At 43.7% G+C, this 17,819-nt stretch overlaps 1 protein-coding gene across 5 annotated transcripts in view; it reads right to left on the bottom strand.

The window, feature by feature from the left end:
* Window positions 1-8,963: 8,963 nt before the first annotated feature.
* Window positions 8,964-17,819, bottom strand: part of LOC110522839 (netrin receptor UNC5D) — a 310,274-nt gene continuing 301,418 nt past the window's right edge. For all 5 annotated transcript variants that reach the window (XM_036977117.1, XM_036977120.1, XM_036977119.1 and 2 more), the window contains 4 exons: window positions 16,178-16,327; window positions 13,957-14,121; window positions 13,366-13,544; window positions 8,964-12,107 (listed from right to left, as the gene is read on the bottom strand). In XM_036977117.1, coding sequence (XP_036833012.1) covers window positions 11,861-12,107; window positions 13,366-13,544; window positions 13,957-14,121; window positions 16,178-16,327 — 741 coding nt within the window. In that variant the 3' untranslated portion in view covers window positions 8,964-11,860. The remainder of the gene's footprint in view (window positions 12,108-13,365; window positions 13,545-13,956; window positions 14,122-16,177; window positions 16,328-17,819) is intronic.

A 17,819-nucleotide genomic window follows, 5' to 3' on the forward strand; every position in this document is an offset into this window, starting at 1 on the left:
CAGGACACCTACACCACCCGATGTCACAAGAAGGCCAAAAACATCATCAAGGACAACAACCACCCGAGCCACTGCCTGTTCACCCCGCTGTCATCCAGAAGGCGAGGTCAGTACAGGTGCATCAAAGCGGGGACCGAGAGCCTGAAAAACAGCTTCTATCTCAAGGCCAACAGCAATCACTAACATTGAGTGGCTGCTGCCAACATACTGACTCACCTCTAGCCACTTTAATAATGGAAACATTTCTGTAATAAATGTATCACTAGCAACTTTAAACAATGCCACTTTATATAATGTTTACATAACCTACATTACTCATCTCATATGTATATACTGTACTCTATACCATCTACTGCATCTTGCCATCTTGATGTAATAAATGTATCACTAGCCACTTTAAACAATGCCACTTTATATAATGTTTACATACCCTACATTACTCATCTTATATGTATATACTGTACTCTATACCATCTACTGCATCTTGCCTATGCAGTTCAGCCATCACTCATTCATATATTTTTATGTACATATTCTTATTCATTCCTTTACACTTGTGTGTATAAGGTAGTTGTTGTGAAATTGTTAGGTTAGATTACTTGTTAGAGATTACGGCATGGTCGGAACTAGAAGCACAAGCACTTCGCTACACTCGCATTATCATCTGCTAACCATGTGTATGTGACAAATAACATTTGATTTGATTTTATTTAATTTGGTATAAGAAATGCTAAAAAAAAATGTATGTCCAGCATACAGGACTATTGAAGTCCTGCATGGGACTCCAAGAGCTAAGGAGTGTTTTTTTCAGGAGAGAGGCCAGAAGAGCACAAGTGCATGTGTATTGCGCAGCGGCTATAAGCGGCTATTAGACGCTATAAGTTAGAAGCTTATTATGCATTACCCATCATTAATTAGCTACATATCAGACTAATACTGCATACCTGAAAGAGGTAGGCTAGGACATCTATATATAGCGCTATACAGTGCCTTCGGAAAGTATTCAGACCCCTTTAATTTTACACATTTTGTTACGTTACAACCTTCTTCTAAAATAGATTAAAGTGTTTTTTACCCCATCAACTTCATCAATAGATTAGTCGATTTGTCGTTTAAAAAAAAAAACATTTTTGCAAAAAAAAAAAAAAAAAAACATTTACATAAATATTCAGACCCTTTACTCAGTACTTTGTTGAAGCACCTTTTGCAGTAATTACACCCTTGAGTCTTTTTGAGTATGACCCTATAAGCTTGGCACACCTGTATTTGAGGAGTTTCTGCCAATCTTCTCTCCCAATCTTCTCTGCAGATCCTCTCAAGCTCTGTCAGATTGGATGGGGACCGTCGCTGCACAGCTATTTTCTGGTCTCAAGGATCTCTCTGTAATTTGCTCCGTACATCTTTCCCTTGATCCGGACTTGTGTCCCAGTCCCTGCTGCTAAAAAACATCCCCACAGCATAATGCTGCCACCACCGTGCTTCACCGTAGGGATGGTGTTAGGTTTTCTCCAGACGTGGCACTTGGCATTCAGGCCAAAGTGTTTAATCTTGGTTTCATCAGACCAGAGAATCTTGTTTCTCATAGAGGAGGACTCCACTTGGAGGGATGGGGGACCAAAAAAAGGGAAGGAAAACCTGATTTCACCTGGCTGGAGGACTCACTTTGAAATTCACTTTCAGGGGAGGCCTCATGTGGTTCTCCACTCTGATGCTTGGAAATACTTAGTTTTACTGTGCATGAACTATGTCATGAAATACTATTGCTCTTTTTTTGGGCACTTTTTAGCACTTTGCACTCTCATCTTTTGTATTCTTTTGAGTATGGATTAAATTAGAATACTTTTGCATCTCAGCCTCATTGATTTTCTTCTTTTTTTATGGTTTGAGTGTGCAAAAAAATATTTTACTGAGCGTGAACTTCTACATGAAATTCTGCATGCAATACTGTACTGTGCACAAACAGGTTGAACATACGGTTAGAGTTGTCTCATGTTGCACTAAAAATTAGAATGTGGCAGTAACCGGAAGTTAATTTCTAGGATGTGGTACGCTACAGTATGCGAGGGATAATCAACGACAGGCTGAGTTGAGAAACTTTGATTTGCTCTATTACAGTGTTCCCTGTATTGGACACAACTGTCTTATGAATGCTAAACATCTGATCAGTTTCATCATGTACTTTGTACTCAACACATTAGACCTAGCACTGTTTCTAAACCCCCTTTTCTATTACATTTAGGATGTATCTTTACAAGACACTAAGTGGTAATACAAGTGTGATCGAAACATGTTCGTTTGTGATAATCTACACAAACTAACGAAAACCTTATCAGAAGAGTAACAACTCATGCCGTACCCAAAGCATTAGTTGACCGACTTGAATTAGACAGGAAACGGTGTATGGGGGTGTCCCATGCATTCTGTAAAGGTTTTCCTCCTTTTCGTCTGAAGAGGAGGTGTAGCAAGGATCGGACCAAGATGCGGCATGGAAACTCAACATGAACACTAATACAAAAACAATAAACGTGAACAAAACCGAAACAGTACCGTGTGGCGAACAAACACAGACACGGAAACAATCACCCACAAAACAACAGGGAAACCCAGGCTACCTAAGTATGATTCTCAATCAGAGACAACTAACGACACCTGCCTCTGATTGAGAACCATACTAGGCCGAATACAGAAAACCAACCTAGAAACACAAAACATAGAATTCCCACCCAATTCATGTCCTGACCAACTAAAACAAACAAATAACACAAGAACTAGGGTTAGAACGTGACACATTCACAACATTTAGGCTGTCAACACCCTGACACAGACAGAACAATACAGCCAAAGAAAGTGTACATCCCAGCAGTACAGAGTACATTGAATACGCAGTCCTACAGGAACCTTGTGGTGTTGCTAAGAAGCAATTCTTGACAATATCATATTAAGCATACAGAAGAATTTCAGTATCTCACCAACACACATTGGGAATTCAATGTTTAAAGGAGCCTTTCTCTTGAATGTGTCGCATAGATATAGGAATTCAATAAAACTGTTTTAAAGGAACTCTTCTCTTGACTATCTCACCAACACACATGGGGAATTCAAGGAAGTCATTTTTTAAGTACAGGGGTGCCTTAAGAGTGACAGGGAGTGAGATAGCGCAAGGGCAACAACGAAAGGAGCTGCACTGTCTGTTTACGGTCAAAGGTCAGGGGACGTGGGGGTGAGTGTTCTGTTGAGATGGAGGCCAAGGCCGGACAGGCAGGGGATTACGACTGCTGATATTTCTGCTGCTCTGGTTAGGAGAATGGAGCATGAGTCACACACACACACACACACACACACACACACACACACACACACACACACACACACACACACACACACACACACACACACACAGAAGCGGTTGATCTGAAACAGGGTGAGGCAGGCGTGCCTTGGTGGGTCAAGGCCTGGTAAAGGTAGAGACAGAGAGAGAAAGGCCAGAGAGAGAGAGATACAGAGAGAGAGACAGAGAGAGGGAGAGAGAGAAGGAAAGTAAGAGGGAGACTCTGGTTCAGTGCAGTCAGTATTAACAAGGTGAAGGCTCAGGTCTGACTGAGAGAGGAATGCGTCTCTCTTTGTAGGGTCCTGGAACAGCCGGTGACGTCATGGCGTTCTCCTGGTACTTAGGCAGATTCCACGAGAGGAGACAGGCAGCCAGCTAGACACACACACACACACACACACACACACACACACACACACACACACACACACACACACACACACACACACACACACACACACACACACACAAGGGCATGATCAAGCTGCATTGTAATGTGGCCTGATTGGTCACCTGACACTTTTTTCCTTCTCAAACCTAGTAGAGGACAGGATTAACACCATGAATAGGGTGGGAGAATGAGCCTCTGCTCTGACTGTGTGTGTATGTGTGCAGATGTGTGTGTGTGTGTGTGTGGGGGGGGGGGGGGGGGGGGGGGTATTTGAGAGAGTTTAAGACAATGACACAAGGGAAAAATTAAGAAAGAAAGAAAGAAAGAAAGAAAGAAAGATGGAAAAATAGGGAAGAGTAGAAGAAAGTGTGAGAGAAAGAGAAATAAGGAAAAAAATGAGGGGAAATGGAGAGAGTAAGGGAAAGGAAGGGAGGGGAGAGAAAGAGAGAAAGTGTGTGAGAGAGAGACAGAGACATTGGAGAAGGAACCATGCCTCAGCCATAGTCTGGTCCAGCGAGAGGCAGTTGGCAGCTGGCTCTCTACCAGGCACAAATGTACAGTAATTCAAAGCATGCGACTTGACGCCGGTCCTTGGGAGTGGGAGCCGTGCGGTCACACATGCATGCGCACACACACAAACACACACACAGTCCACGTGACTGCAATTATGTACATTTCTATAGCAAATGCATACTACAGTTAATCACATTACAGACGCATTACAGACGCTTCCCTTCAAGAAAAACAACATTTCCCAAATGACTTCCCTGTCCTTTTATAGAGAAATGTATTTATATGCTGCATCCAAATAGCATTACAAAACCCCACAGTTCCTCAGAGAGAGCAGATTATGAAGCTATCATGTACTAACCAGACTACAAATGAGGTCAGTAAAATCAGATCTAACGTTTCAATTAGTGTTCGAAAAACAACACAACAATACCTCTGTTCCAATGCACCCAGCGAAGAGCGAACTGTTTTGTTCCAAATTCCAACTCAATTACAGGTACATATCTGATTTTACGTGGGAACATTGCAACATAGATCAACTCAACAAACACAAATGAGTGTGGTCCAAACAACAAGTAATACAGATGTTCATTTTACCAGTTTCTCACAGCAGGAAAATAATCCTGCAGCAACAGGCTTTAATTAATGGACATTAATTATACATTTTGAAATAGGAAAATCAAGTCTAAAATGTTAATATGGAAATGACAAACAATCAAACTTTATATGCCTTTTTAAAAATTGAAATCCTACAAGCTTGCATTTCCTGCAACAACAGGGTGATCAAATTAAGATCCTACCTCTCTAACAGCAGGAAAGGGAGAGAGTAAAAGACTAAGACAAGAAGGGTCATAGATGAAAGAGTGCACTTCAAAACATGGCCAGTTGGTGAGCGAGAAAACAAGATTCCGACTTTTGTAAAGATTCGCTCTCATGAGCTTCACATGACTTGCATTTACCCCTCTCTTTATTCTCGCTCTCTCTCTTTGCTCTTCTCCTTTCTCCCTCTGTACTCTGTTCTCTCCCTTCTCTCCCCTCCTGCCCCCTCCCCTCCTCTTTGTGCAGCAGCAAGCACACAGACTTCCTGTGTGCCCCAGCCTGAATGGTATGCATAGGGAGTGGGTGTCTGGGAGGCCTTTCATCCGGCCTGGAAAGAAAAGAAAAGTCAAGAGAGGGAACGAAGAAAAGAGAAAGAGAGAGAAGAGAATCATCTTTAATCCGATGGCAGCGCAGTTGTCCAGGGGCAGGCAGGGGGGGCAGGGGAGGGGGGGGGGGGGGTATTAGGGTGTGTTGGAGGGGGAGGGAGTGGGTGAAGGTCTGGGTTTAGCCAGGGATGTGTAGTGTCTGGTGGGGAAAGAGGCCTGGCCTTGCTGTAGCCAGCCCTGCGACGCATGACGTCTGGGAGAGAGAGAGACACTTTGCATGGCTGGGGTACTGAGCTAATGCTAGCTGTACCAAAGTCTTAGAATGAGTAGAACAGATATGACGTTAGAATCAAGTGAATATTATAGTTTCCGTCATGAACTGTGGTGGCTGGCATGTAGACTTTGCCATTGCTGCATCTGTCTGAGAAAGACATTCAATTCTGAGAGATGCCATGATAAATATAAAATGATGAATCTTAACCTTTTACTGCAGTGGGCTAAATCAGGGTCACACAGAGTGTTTCTTGGTAGTCTTAAACAAATATTAATTGAAACAAAAGTATACACCTCACACACATGGTTATGGGCTTACAAAAAAAAAGACACCTGTACCATGTCAGAGTTAAAATGTATTCAATTTTGAGTTTGCATCCCAATATTACACTTTATATACTGTTATTTTTTTGTTTGTTTAAATAACATTTATTAATTGTGATGTTACTAAAGTAATAACATTACACCCATGAGGCCACTATGTAATTTGACTGCAGGAAAGGGCTTCTCTAATCTCAATCTAATTCATCTTAATCTAAATCTTTAGCAAAAAGGATAAATCAAATATATCTGTAGTTAATAAACCTGGGAAAGTTCTCAAATGAAATATCATTCTGTGCACAGAACATTAGTTTGAATGGGAATGTTCCTTCTACTTATTCTATGAACTGTTGGGGATGTTTGTTGTTCTACTAATTCTGCTTTTATGAGCTGTGTGGGTTGTCCCTGTCCGAGTGCTGAGGCTTCTGGCATGATCAGACAGGGTGTAGCTAGCTGGCTGTGCACACAGTGCCATGGTAGACTGAGACCCTACACAGACATTTAAATGGCTACACATGCCAGCATGTGAGGCTGCAGAATTTGTCATGGAAACTTCTTACCGCTGGCATGCATACATTAACAACATGAAGATTTTTGTATGTGCCAATTCAGTGGTTTCGAATTAGTAAAAATGGCTGGGCAAAAATATAGGAAAAGCATATGCCGCCAACTAGTGGTCGATTATACATACTGCACTCTATGGCACATATTGAGGAATAAGGAGATAACAATGCTGGTTTGATAATGATACACAGACTGGCCATCAACCACAGGAGGCTTCTGAGGGGACAACGGCTCATAATAATAGAAACCATGTGTTTGATGTATTTGATACCATTCCATCTATTCCACTCCAGCCATTACCACATGCCCATTCTCCCCAATTAAGATGCCACCAACCTCCTGTGCCATCAATTTAGGACTTGATTCAATCAGCATCCCCGAAGTTCAGCGCTATAGCGTGCTTGAAATTAAAGTACTGAACTTTGGCGTTATGGATTGAATCAAAGATTCTCCGGTACATTTAGCCAGTAATTCTGAAAGTAGCGCTCACGTGCCAAAAATTGGTCCTGGAAAATTGCATACTACATCACAGACTGTATGTGCAGATATGTGCACCACATCTCTCTCGTTTTGCTGTTTGTGCATTTTGCTAGCTGTCACTCGAATGGCAAGAGGGTGAAGGTCATTGGCTGAAACACAAATTGCTAGGGGGCTGGTCCACATGGGAAAGAATTTAGGGAAAATGGCGCAGCACAGCTCCCATAAAACAGTCACTTTTAAACTAGGGATTTCGTGGCTAACAGGTAAAACAGTATTTATTCTCATTGATTATGCGTGTACAGTGCATTCGGAATGTCTTTTAAGTAAAAAATATACTCATCAATCTACACACAGTACCCCATAATGACAAAGGGAAAACAGTTTTTTCGAAATGTTAGCAAATGTATTAAAAATTAAAGTATTCAGATCTTTGATCCTTTGCTATGAGATTTGAAATTGAGCTCAGGTGCATCCTGTTTTCATTGATCATCCTGAGATGTTCTTACAACTTGATTGGAGTCCACCTGTGGTAAATTGATTCAATTGGACAGGATTTGGAAATGTCCCACAGTTGACAGTGCATGTTAGAGCAAAAAGCAAGCCATGAGGTCGAAGGAAATGTCCGTAGAGCTCCGAGACAGGGATGTGTCGAGACATAGATCTGGGGAAGGGTACCAAAACACTTCTGCAGCATTGAAGGTCCCCAAGAACACAGTGGACTCAATCACTCTTAAATTAAAGAAGTTTCGAACCACCAAGACCCCGAGAGCTGGCCGCCCGGCCAAACTAAATCGAGGGCAAGGGCCTTGGTCAGGGAGGTGACCAAGAACCTGATGGTCACTCTTACAGAGCTCCAGAGATCCTCTGAGGTGATGGAAGAACCTTCCAGAAGGATACTATCTCTGCAGCACTCCACCAATCAGGCCTTTATGGTAGAGTGGCCAGACGGAATCCACTCCTCAGTAAAAGGCACATGACAGCCCACTTGGAGTTTGCCAAAAGGTACCTAAAAGACTCTGACCATGAGAATCAAGATTCTCTAGTCTGATGAAACCAAGATTGAACTCTTTGGCCTGAATGCCAAGCGTCCTGTCTGGAGGAAACCTGGCACCATCCCTATGATGACGCGTTGTGATGGCAGCATCATACTGTGGGGATATTTTTCAGCAGCAGGGACTGGGAGCCTAGTCATGATTGAGGGAAAGTACAGAGAGATCCTTCATGGAAACCTGCTCCAGAGCGTTCAGGACCTCAGACTGGGGCAAAGGTTCACCTTCCAACAGGACAACGTCCATAAGTCCACAGCCAAGACAACGCAGGAGTGACTTCGGGACAAGTCTCTGAATATCCTTGAGTGGCCCAGACAAAGCCCTGACCTGAAAATAGCTGTGCAGCGACGCTCCACCTCCAACCTGACAGAGCTTGAGAGGACCTGCAGAGAAGAATGGAAGAAACTCCCCAAATACAGGTGTGCCAAGCTTGCAGCGTCATACTCAAGAAAACTCGAGGCTGTAATCAGTGTCAAAGGTGCTTCAACAAAGTACTGAGTAAAGGGTCTGAATACTTATGTAAATGTGATATTTCATTTTTTTCTCTAAAACCCTGTTTTTGCTTTGTTTTTATGGTGTATTATGTGTAGATTGATGAGGGAAAAAAACGATTTAATCAATTTTAGAAGAAGGTTGTAACATAACAAAACGTTGAAAAAGTCAAGGGGCCTGAATACTTTCCGAATGCACTGTATGAACTACACATTGACACATCCAGCCCAAAGTGGGAGGTTTAAAAAACACATATTAGTCGCCAAAGTTCCGTAGCATATCTTTAAAGATGTTTGTGGAGATGGCCGTTCATGGTAAACACTGCAAATGTTGGCTCTAGCGAAAAATGTGTTTAGATTGTTGATCAAATCCCAGCCTATAATAAAATCTCATTTTTCAGACCAAAGAAAACAAGGGGATTTCACTGCATATTTATTTCAAAACATGATAGAGTATATACATTTGCAAATCATGTTGAGGAAAAAATAGAACAAAAATCTGCTAAAATATACATCAAATAGTGATAAGCAGAATAATAATCATCGTACTATTCACCTGATTAACATAAACATTCAAGATGTAGAGTGTCGTAAAACAAAGCTAAGTAAATAAGATGTGATTATAGACAATGTATACAGAACTTTCATGGCTTAATTCATTCAATTAATGATAAATGCCCCTCACTGTATACATAATAATATTTTCAGTCGTTACTGTTTACTCTAAACAAAAATATAACAATTGTAGCATGAGAACTAAGTAGGATCTCTAAGATTTCAAAGGTATGTTTCTTCCTAGTAAGGAATGGCAGATTATGTAAAAGCAGCTCAGAATAAAAGCAATACATTTTTGGATGAAAATATCAGTATATCTCTGACAAATGGATATGGTTTTACTCAGTACTGTTTCTTTATTTTCTCCAAATGAACACAGATCTAAAGACAGTAGCTTGCGAGATACATACATTACACACCAGGATAAACTCAAATACTAGCACTAGGCTGGATTCTCCAAAGGGGACAAAGACAGATCATCAAAGTCATGACACACACACACACACACACACACACACACACACACACACACACACACGCACACGCACACGCACACACACACACACACACACACACACACACACACACACACACACACACACACACACACACACACACACACACACACACACACACAATCGCCCTGTGTATAGATAGCTCTTTATGATGATCACTGTAGTGACATCCATCTGCATGTTCAATTAGGCATACACCTCACCACATTGGGGAACTGTATGTGTGTGGTTGTGTGTGTGTGTGCACACATAGTGCATGTGTGTGTGTATGCATGTTTGCCCAGAGTGTGTGTCAGTTCATCATCCCCAAGCTGCAGCTCCTCCGATTGTGTTTGATGGGTTTAAATGCTATAACAAAGTGCGGGTCACCTCTGTCACATGCCTGGTGTGACCCACACTTTAGGTAGTGGAGACTGGAGAGCTTACTATCATTTGGTACTGGCATGTAAAAACACGTTCAATTCCATGAAACAACAGTATGGCAGTTTTGCACACTGTTCCTCAGGTTAATTGTTGTATTATTTTGTGTGTGCGTGTGTGTGTGTGTGTGTGTGTGTGTGTGTGTGTGTGTGTGTGTGTGTGTGTGTGTGTGTGTGTGTGTGTGTGTGTGTGTGTGTGTGTGTGTGTGTGTGTGTGTGTGTGTGTGTGTGTGTGTGTGTGGGGGGAATTTTTGAAGATGTAAAATATTGGGTTTGCAATTTCTGTTAGTAGGCTAAGGGTTAGTTAGTTTATCTGATTTGGCCTGCAGCACCACTGGAGCAAGAGTTTAAAGTGATAGGTCAGATTTTGGCAATGCCCTTTATCTACTTCCCCAGAGTCAAATGAACTCGTGGATACCAATTTTATGTATCTGCGTTCAGTTTGAAGAAAGTTGCTAACTAGCATTAGTGCAATTGCTAACAGCTAGCATGCTATCGGTTCCTGTAGACTTCTAGTCATTGTGCTAACACGCGAAACTACCTCCCTTCATACTGGACGTAGATATGTCAAAATTCATCTAAATCTGGGGAAGTAGATTAACGGCATCATTGCCAACATCCCGAACTATCCCTTTAAGGGTTAACAGCACACATAAATACTCTAATCACTTTAATTAATTTTCCCACCAATACATGTAGGTAAAAAAACATGCCAAACTGCCATTCTGCTTGTGTGTTGATCTTACCCATGTGACAGCGAGGGAAAAGTTTAGCCCATCCCTAACACATTCTCTTTCATTCATCTGCAGATATGCATTTCTTAATTACTCTCACTTCTCTAGTGTGTCACCAGAAGTTTTACAGTGACTTTCAGTAAAATGGCATATTGGCTACGTTCCAATATCCACACCAGCATACCACACTGAATGCATTCCCCAATTCTTCATTCTTAGTAGAATGCATGCTTGTGTGGGTATTGGAACAGAGCCTAGGTGTGGGTAAACCAAATGTTTGTGACATCATATGACAGATGTCATTTCTGACTGTTTTTCATAAATATTGTCAACATCTGAATACTTCGAAAGAGTTCCTTGTTTCTCTCTGGTACCACAGTAGGCCTATGCACTGAACACACCATCACTGTGCAGGGAAAAACACAAGAAAAGAAAGAAAATATATTATAAATATAAAATAAACGACAACAACTTCACGTAACACGAAGCATTCTGGCTTCCCAGGGGAATGGCTAGAGGGACAGGACCTAATAGTCCAGGTTAGGAAGAGTGTTTCTTGTTGGTTTGTGGTTCAGTTGAGGTTTACTTTTTGACTAGTTTGTGGTTTAGTCCCTTGGTTAGTTAGTTCCTCTGTGTCTACCTAAACAACAATAGCTTCCTTCTTGACCAGGACCTCTAGAACCCCTATCTCTTGAACACTGCTTTCTTGTCCCCCTCTCCCTTACCACCATCTCCTTTTTCACCCCTCGCCATTGGCCTGTGTTCCTCTCCTCTCAAACCCTTGTCCCTGGGCCCCCTCAGCCCTTTTCCTCTCTCCCTTGTTCCCTTCTTCTGTAGCACCCCTTTTACCCCTGTCATCTTGTCCCTATTCCCCCTCCATTCAGCCTGGTGGCCTGACTTTAGTTACAGTAGTTAGTTATTTCCCCTTCAGTCCTTAGTCCTCTCTGAGCTCGGGCCCAATCCTCCACTGGCTGGATTAGTCCACTGGAGTTCTCTGTATGTACTCCTCCTTGTTAGGGTCCATCCATTCATCCCCAGCCTTGTGGTCCTCTACTGGGGCTCCAGTTCGTCCGTTCCTCCCCTTGTTAGGTGAACTCAGTGTCCAGCTCCTCAGTGCTGCGGCCCAGGGTAGTGGTGGTCCTTGTGGTGGTCCCTGTGGTGGTCAGCGTGGTGGCCCTACTGGAGGTGGAGTGGGTGGAGGAGTGGACCTTGCCGATCTCCTCCAGGGCGCTGGCCAGAGAGTCCAGGTCTCCTGTGTCCTGGTGCTGGGCCTCCCACAGGCTGAGGATCACCGCTGATGGGCTCTCCTGACGTGCAAAGTAACACAGGTTCCTGGAGGGAGGGAGGGAGGTGGGAGAGAGAGAGCGAGAGAGAGAGGGTTAGAGAGAGAGAGAGAGAGAGAAAGAGAGAGAGAGAAAGAGAGAAAGAGAGAGAGAGAGAGAGAGAGAGAGAGAGAGAGAGACATTTAGCTTATACTTCCTGCTATATCGCCACCTCAGCTGTTGTTACAACTCACATCCACCTGAGGGCACTGTTTCATTACAGAGAGCTTGATCTCTCTCCCTCCCTTTTTGTCTCAGGTGTGGTGATGATGCTCCCACATACCATGATAAATAATTGCACAAATCCGCTTAACAAGGTACAGGCGTTCTCATTACATGCTGCTGGTGGCTTCCACTGGGTTGAAAATGCACCCTAAATTCTTCTCCCATTCCAAAACGCCCCACATGGTTTTCCGACAGTTTGCTGGAAAATGATTTGATGCATATGGACATTCCTGGTCACACGGCTTATGTCACACTTTTATTCAGTAAACTTTGTTCCCCTTTTCCACACTCCTTATTGACTGTTTCTTCTTCTGCTGAGGGAATAGAGATTACCCATTACCGCTAAAATCTCCAACATTCGGGGTTAAGGAAAATAGGATTTTGAATTGGACTGAATTGTGTGTCCCTACAAGGTTAGTTAAACAAGACTGTGTGCGTGTGTGTGTGTGTTTGTGTGTGTGTGTGTGTGTGTGTGTGTGTGTGTGTGTGTGTGTGTGTGTGTGTGTGTGTGTGTGTGTGTGTGTGTGTGTGTGTGTGTGTGTGTGTGTACAGATCTATAATGAGATCCGCAGAGTGTGTGTGTGACCTGGTCACTGGTAGGGTTGCTTGGTGTTAGCAGATAAAGACTGGCACAGTGGCGAAGGCCCAGATAATAAGCCAACCATTATGCAAATGACTAGGCACATCCATAGGGAGACTGGTAGAGGTGCTGCAGTCAAGATTGATCTTTTCTCTAATGTTGTAATTTCAAAATGAGTCATTTGCAAATACATTGACCAAGGCAATAGAGCAACAAAATAGACTTGCGACACATTGCTGGACCTTGCAGTATCATTATTAATCCAGCTCAATAAAAGTTATTAGAATCCCTAAATGAAATGGACTGAAATGGTGGCTGCTAGTCAAACATGATGAACATTGGAGGGGCCAATACAACAGTTGGACTACCATTCAAGGATGGGGACCCAGGGTTTCTGGGTGTATAGTACAGCAGGGAGTGTATATGTGTGTGTGTGTGCGTGCAAGTGAGCATGGTATCTCACCTGTCTATGTGGAGTTTCTGTGCAAGCAGCTGCCAGTCCTTTCCCTTGGCGTTGGCTGTGTCGAAGGTGGCACAAATCCTCTGGCGGATGGACAGGGGGATCTTGAAGGCCCTGGACCCCGTCAGCGACGTGGTGGTACAGTTCGACTGAGTGAAGAAGGGGACTACCTCCTTTTCACTCTGGAGGAAGAAACCATTGCAGCATAAAAATGAGAGGTGTTAGAGTGACCATTTATTTTCTACAGATAACATAAGATTATATGGCTTCAAAGAATTAACTCAATGTAATATATATGTCAAGAGGCCCCTGCGTGCTTCATTAAGAAAAGCCCTTCAGTAAAATCAGGAGACATTCACCCTAATGAGAGAGCCTATTAGTATCACAGCTTCAGCTCCATACAGGATTCACACACACACACACACACACACACACACACACACACACACACACACACACACACACACACACACACAAAACAACCCCCCCCCCCCCCCCCCCCCCCGCAACAAACACACTTCACACTTCCTGCCATATACTGTATACACACAATTCCACACACACTCTTCCTCCCACACACACTCCTCCCCTTACCTCGACCACAGAGGTGTAGACCTGGAGGATCTGCTCCTGACCTTTGACCTGACGCACACTGATCTTACAGGACAGCTGGGAGGAGGCGGGGCTGTAGCGCTCCAATGAGAAGGCACACTGCAGGGGCCGCTGGTTACTAGCCCACACCTGAGAGAACGAGAACTCCTAGAGAGAGAAAGAGAAGGGGGGAGAGAGAGAAGGGGGGAGAGAGAGCGGGTGGGGTCAATACATGAAATAAACTATAGACCTAATCTAGCTCTGTGCCATTATTCACAAAGAGTCTCAGGGTAGGAGTGCTGATATAGAGATCATGTTGCCTTTTAGATCATAATGAATAAGATTACATGAACAGGGGGGACCTGATCCTACATCAGTACTTCTACTCTGAGGCGCATTTTGAATACAGACCCTGGATGACAATATTTACTAAATACAATGCCTGAATGCCAGCTAATTGCATTGCCCCCTTTCCTCTATTTCAGCTTTAATTATTAGTTCAGACCAGACCAAGTCAATGGTTTCTTTACCCACTCAACAACCACTGCTAATCAATCAAGGGAATACAATCAGCAGCCTCTTGGGGATGGGGTTGTCTACCCATGAGCAAACTGAATTGGAGATGGCCAGTCTGAAATTACTTGCCTAGTCAACATTCTGTCCTTAAAAGTCAATTCCATTCCTATATACTGTGTGGTCATTGTTTTAATGACAAACAAACACAACTACGAATCAGACTCTCTTGGGATCCTTCAAGCAACATAATGATAGATAATGACATGAGAGCTTCCTATTGAGTACATCTTTAGGCTGCATCCAGAATGGCACCCTTTAACCTTTATAGTGCACTACTTTTGACCAGGACCCACAAGGCTCTGGTCAAAAGTAGTCCACTGTGAAGGGAATAGACTACTATGTGGGATGCAGATGTAGAGTACAGCTCTAGAATAATATTAGTAATGTATTAGATCTTAGATATACACACAGTTTATTAGGTACACCCATCTAGTACCAGGTCAGACCCCTGCCATTTGTCTCCAGAACAGCCTGAATTCTTAGGGCATGGAAGCATTGTTCAACTGGTATCAAGGGACCTAACGTGTGCCAGGAAAACATTCCAAACACAATTACACCACCTCCACCAGCCTGTAAAGTTGACACCAGGCAGGATGGGGCAATGGATTCATGCTACCAACGCCAAATCCTGACTCTGCCATCAGCATGATGCGGGATTCATCGGACTAGGTTGGCAATGTTTTTCCACTCCTAAATTGTCCAGTGTTGGTGATCGTGTGCCCACTTGAGCCGCTTCTTCTTGTTTTTAGCTGATAGGAGTGGAACCTGGTCGTCTGCTGCAATAGTCCATCCGGGTCAAAGACCGATGAGTTGTGCATTCCGAGATGCCGTTTCATCCACTAGATGTTTTTGCTCACAGGACTGCCGATGACTTGATGTGTTTTGTTTGTCGCACCATTCTCGGTACACCCTAGACACTGTTGTGAGTGAAAAGTACAGGAGGCCGGCCATTTCTGAGATGGAACCGGTGCGCCTGGCACCGACGATCATACTACCACGCTCAAAGTCGCTTAGGTCACTTGTTTTGCCCATTTTAACATTCAGTTGAACAGTAACTGAATGCTTTATATAGCAAGCCACGGCCATGCGACTCACTGTCTGTACGATGAAACTGTTCACTGAGCTTCTACTCTTCCTGACCTTTCCCTCCCTCCCTCCCTCCCTCTCTATCTCTTTAGCCCTCTCTCCATCTCTCTCTGCTCCATGAGAGCTGGTTGATATTCTGGCTAATTCTGCTAATGGGAGCTCACTGGAGGGCGTAAAATCACAGAGCAGCACAGTACATGCACCACGCACACCCCTAGGAAGAAAAGGAAATGTGTGTCTGTGTGTGTGTGTGTGTGTGTGCCTAGAAGACATAATTCATTTAGTTTTGTGTGTAAGTGTGTGTGTGTGTGTGGAAGAGATAGTTATTGTCCTCTGTCCTTGCCACAGTCCCTGCTCTTTGCTTTGACCCCAGAGTAAGAAGACAGGATTGTTGATGGAGTAGAGGACTCTGATGAAGGGATGGTTGATGGAGGAGAAGACTCAGATGGAAGGGAGGTTTCTCACATGATGGTGTTTCTCAAATGACACACCCCCATACCCCTGCACCTACTCTCAACACACACAAACAATTCCCCTCCACACACACTCCGCCCTCCCCTACCTGGCAGGTGGTGAAAGGCTTGATGCTCCAGAGGAACTGGGGGATGTCCTGGATAGAGAGCTGCAGGCTGAAGGAGTTCCCCCTGAACAGCAGCGTCTTGGGCTCCTCCAGGAGACGACCGCCCCTCACCCGCTCCACTGATGCCACTTCCTGATAGGGGGAGAGGGGAGAACAGTGGTGAAGGAGGATGAGGTGGAGGAGGAGGAGGGGGTAGGGAGGGAAGAGTGAGAGAGGCGTAGGTATTGGGGGGAAGAGGGACAGTGGGGAAGGAGGTGGGAGGGAGAGAGCAAGAGAGAGAGAGAGTGGGAGAGAGAAGGGAGATGAGGGGTGGAGAGAAAGGTGAAATAAAAGTGTGAGAATTACGTTATTTTTGTGTGTGTTTACAGCATTTAAGTACAGTATACATAGATTACACAACATAGAAAACCAATATTACTCAGTCATTAATACAACCACTCTCCTCTATCTGTACTGAATTAAGAAACAGTGCTCTGAACTACCATCTCCCCCCCTGAAGATCTGAACAGCTCTAAACAGTTGAATTAAACAGCTCATGGGGAGATTGGGCATTCAGTTAGCCTCCTCTGCAAGAGAAAGCAAGTGGAAGAATTGCTTAAAATGCATTTTTTAACAACTAGAAATAATTCCATAATAATTTCACGCAGAATGAAACCCCCCAAACACACAAACAAACAAATAAAGAATAAACAAAGCAACTCCTGGCAACAAAATGTCCAATGAATAAAATCAGGGAGCACAATACCCCTCAAATGCTGTTTCAGACACACACAGAGACAGAAATCAAGCCCGATCTTCCCGAATGGCGTTTGCTATTGATGAAAGGACTTAGGTGATTTTGCGCTTTTTGGGTTCTTATCTGAGGGTATTGTTGCGCTTCTCTATGGAGACCGGGAGCATTAGTGTGTGTGTGTGTGTGTGTGTGTGTGTGTGTGTGTGTGTGTGTGTGTGTGTGTGTGTGTGTGCATACGTGTGTGGGTACGTGTGTGTATATGTGTATGTGTGCGTACATGTGTGTGTGTCTGTGTGCTTGCATGTCTGCCGTCTCCATCACAAAAGGAAAGGCGCGTGGAAATTGAAAAATTGTCCCTGATCGATTCTTTGCTCGGCATCGCAAGGGAAATAATTTGTCGTAAGAAGTTCAAACAAAAACCACCAAAACTGGACAAATGAACAAATAAACAGGGCAGAGTGACAGAGAGAGATGTAGAGAATTGGCTGGTGGGTTCCCGAATGTAATTTCACTCTATTTACCATGCAAGGCTGCCCTCTGACTGATGCGGACAGAACCAAAGCTGCTCTAGTGAGCCAAGCTCTGTCACATCACAACCTCTCTGGAGCATAACTCATAGCCTCAAAGCAACTGGCTGCTGTCAGAGGTGTGTGTGTGTGTGTGTGTGTGTGTGTGTGTGTGTGTGTGTGTGTGTGTGTGTGTGTGTGTGTGTGTGTGTGTGTGTGACTACACTGCTCACAGGTGCATACCTAGTGGTTAATCTGTCGTTCTGCCCCTGAACAAGTTAACCCATTGTTCCTAGGCCGTCATTGTAAATAAGAATTTGTTCTTAACTGACTTGCCTAGTTAAATAAACGGTTAAATACAGAAAGAAAGAAATACCTCAGAGTG

Source organism: Oncorhynchus mykiss, chromosome 5 (genome assembly GCF_013265735.2).
Source record: "Oncorhynchus mykiss isolate Arlee chromosome 5, USDA_OmykA_1.1, whole genome shotgun sequence".
NCBI classification, from domain to species: domain Eukaryota; kingdom Metazoa; phylum Chordata; class Actinopteri; order Salmoniformes; family Salmonidae; genus Oncorhynchus; species Oncorhynchus mykiss.